This window comes from Propithecus coquereli, unplaced genomic scaffold (genome assembly GCF_000956105.1).
Source record: "Propithecus coquereli isolate 6110/MARCELLA unplaced genomic scaffold, Pcoq_1.0 Scaffold167, whole genome shotgun sequence".
NCBI classification, from domain to species: domain Eukaryota; kingdom Metazoa; phylum Chordata; class Mammalia; order Primates; family Indriidae; genus Propithecus; species Propithecus coquereli.
The window spans coordinates 2,933,064-2,936,253 of NW_012141302.1; the positions used below are offsets into that span (position 1 = coordinate 2,933,064).

Sequence of the window (3,190 nt, forward strand, 5' to 3'; positions counted from 1 at the left end):
TGAGGGTGGCAGTTAGAAGCCAGTGTTGGGAAAAGTTGAACTTGTTATGTTGTTTTATATAAAAAATAAACGATTATAAATAGGTGAAACACAAGGAATTTTTAGGACAGTGAAATGATTCTATATAATAGCATTAATATAATGGTGGATACATGACATTATGCATTGAACTGTGCAACACGAAGAGTAAACTCTAATATAAACTATAAACTTTAGCTAATAATAATGTATAAGTATTGATGCATCAATCATAACAATGCACCACACCGGTGCAGGATGTTAATAATAAGGGAAATTGTGCTGGGGAATCTCTGTACTTTCTGCTCAATTTTTTTGTAAACTTGAAACCACTCTAAAAAAATTAAGTCTATTAACCTGAAAAAAAAAAAGTTTTATGCCTGAAGGATATTAACATTTCTTGCAACAATGCCATTGACCACCTTTCAGGGTGCTGATAGAAATTGACAATTTACCCATATTAACTTTTCACTCCATGAGAAGTATAAATTTTTCTATATTTAGATCTTTTCATTTCCTCTCAGAGAATGTTTTGTAGGAGGGACCAGCAAATTATAGCCCAAATTCAGGCAAATTCAGCCTGAAGCCTATTTTTGTAATGCCAATAAACTTGGCATTTGTTAATGTTGTATTAACATTTTTAAAAATTTGTTTAAAAAAGAAAGAGAAACAGAGAAGGAAATGTAATAGACCATATAAAACCTGCAAAGCCTGTATTTCCTATCTGGCCCTTTACAAAAAAAATTGCCGACTCCTGTTTTATAGCTTTAGATTTATAGATCTTGTGCAACATTTGCTAATTTCACCCTAATTATTTTGTGAGCTTTTAAATACTGCTGTAAATGGTATTTTAAAAATGTTATTTTTCAGGTGTTCATTGGCATTATATAGAAAATACAATTGATTTTTATATATTGACCTTGTATGCTGGAACATTGTTAAATTCACTCCTTACTTCTGGGAGTTTCTTTGTAGATTCCTTAGGATTTTCTATATACACAGTTATGTTTTCTATGAATAGTGACAGTATTCTTCAAAATAAATCAATGATTTTTTTTTCATTAAGGGACTAATGGAAGAAAACAAGGTTCAAATAATTGTTTTAAATCCTAAGTCTGTCACCATGGGTCAGCTGTATGGACAGTTTGATTTAGTGTCCCACGAGTGGTCTGATGGGGTCCTTGCTGTCAGTTTTAGAACATTTGCCTCTTCAACGGTAAGTACTAACACTTTGGCATGCATATTTTAAAAGGTTATGATATTTACTTCTAATTTCTGATTTTTTTTCAATTGTTTCAAACAAGTCCATTTTTATAGCTTAAGATATTTGTTTAAACACAATACTGGATAGTCTGGCAGTATTTCTGTGAAGAGCACTATCAGCACCTACAAAAATGCCAGAGACCATGCTAGCAAACACCTTTGCCCTGCATATGCATAGAGGAGAGGGCGGTAGAAAAAAAAGACAGGACAAAGAGTATCTGATTCTTTTCTTTTAAGCCAGGTGATCCAGGACAGAGAGTATCTAAATGACATGCCTCTTAGTAATATAATTCCTTTGCTTGCTCTTTGGGCTGCTGCCATTGTCACACTCACTAATTTTAGATACACTCCAATGTTTAGAGAAGAAATTACATGCGTTTGTAAAATAATGTCTTAAAGCTCTAACACTTTCCCTTTAGTGTGTTAGGAAGAGAATGGGCTGCTTTGTGGAAAGCAGAAGAGGTAAGGCACATCCATCTGCTGACAGCTGTGGATGGGAGAGTAGGCAGCTACCTACTCCTGGCTTATTCTGCTGGGTGGTTGTTGCCCACTCTCATGAAAAAAATCCACAGACCAACAAGTGTTAACTTGGTTGCCATATTTTAGAAGGTTCTCCATAGAGTGTGCTAATATGGGAGACAGCTTGCCAAGGCTGGTAGTATAGGAAAAGGGGCTTAGGTTAGAGACATTTATTTCTTAAATTTTTTTAAATAAGTGTGTCTTTATTCTGACTAACATTCTAAATTTGGTGGTCTTTACCCACTTAAGGACCCAGTGGACCATGCCTCATAAATCAGTGTAGTAACATAAAAAACATGAAATCTCATCTCTGCTCTTATTTGCAGAAAGACGTTGGGCAATGAGTAATGTAAGGATTGACTCTCATGTACAGAGTTCTTGCCTAGCATCAAGCTTTATTAGTAATTTTGAGGATAAAAGTAATCATGAGGCACAGGTGATGCCAAAAGAGGTCTGCAATTGTTCGTGTGACTTCTTAAGCCCTCTCTTGCACAGTGGATGCACTCCGGCCCAGAGTAACCTAGGAGTCTCTCCATAATGTATGCAGTTACATTGTTTACACAGAAATAATCCTGAGCTATCTCTATCTTATACTCAGTTACATAGCTTACATTACATTTTTCAGAAAGCTACTTCCTGTAAATACTGAGTCTCCGGGAGGTTAAGTAGTTCACCCAAAGTCCACAGCTCATAAGAAGTGGAGCCAAATGAAAAGCAAAGTCCTTCAGACCTCAAAGCCCAGGGTCTCCCCGTTACATGGTGGTGTTTCTCAAAGTGACGGGCACGAGAAGCCCACAACACGAGGGAAAGATGATCTTGAGGTGACCACTGAGATATGGCTCTTCCTTGCTTCTTTCCTGCACACAGCCAGAACTGGCCTCTGAGTGTGGGTGTCACATGGTTTGAGCCTGGGACAGTTCCACTGTCTCATAGGTTAATGCAGTTGGCCACAGGGACTGAGAATGTGTTAAGATGGATTCAAATCCTTCTCCACTTCAGCTTGAACTCACACGTGCTGAAGGTAAACCAGGGCAACAGCTGTACATAAAAAGGTTGAATTATAAGGATCTGGAAAGGAGAATCGGTTTTGGCACTCTCTGGCTAATAGCTGACCACTTCGTATTTGTTGAAAATTTACTATAGTCTGGACAATGTATAAATATTTTTTATTACATCATTGTGAGTCTGTGAATGTTATATTGATTTTAATGTCTTATACCATCATGAGATAGTTCAGTCCAAGAGCAGTATGTATATATGTGTGAATTCATTCAGTGGGGAGAAGAAAATATTTGGCTAAACACAAAAGAGTAATTAATCTGCATGAATATGCTACTATATAGCAGACAATGTGAATGAAAATTCTGTTTTCCCTGGCAATTTTATATAT

General features: G+C 36.5%; 1 protein-coding gene across 1 annotated transcript in view; it reads left to right on the top strand.

Annotated features, from left to right (window-relative positions):
- Positions 1-3,190, top strand: part of DNAH7 (dynein, axonemal, heavy chain 7) — a 233,491-nt gene that overhangs the window by 101,010 nt on the left and 129,291 nt on the right. The window contains exon 28 of the mRNA XM_012641642.1: positions 1,085-1,234. Coding sequence (XP_012497096.1) covers positions 1,085-1,234 — 150 coding nt within the window. The remainder of the gene's footprint in view (positions 1-1,084; positions 1,235-3,190) is intronic.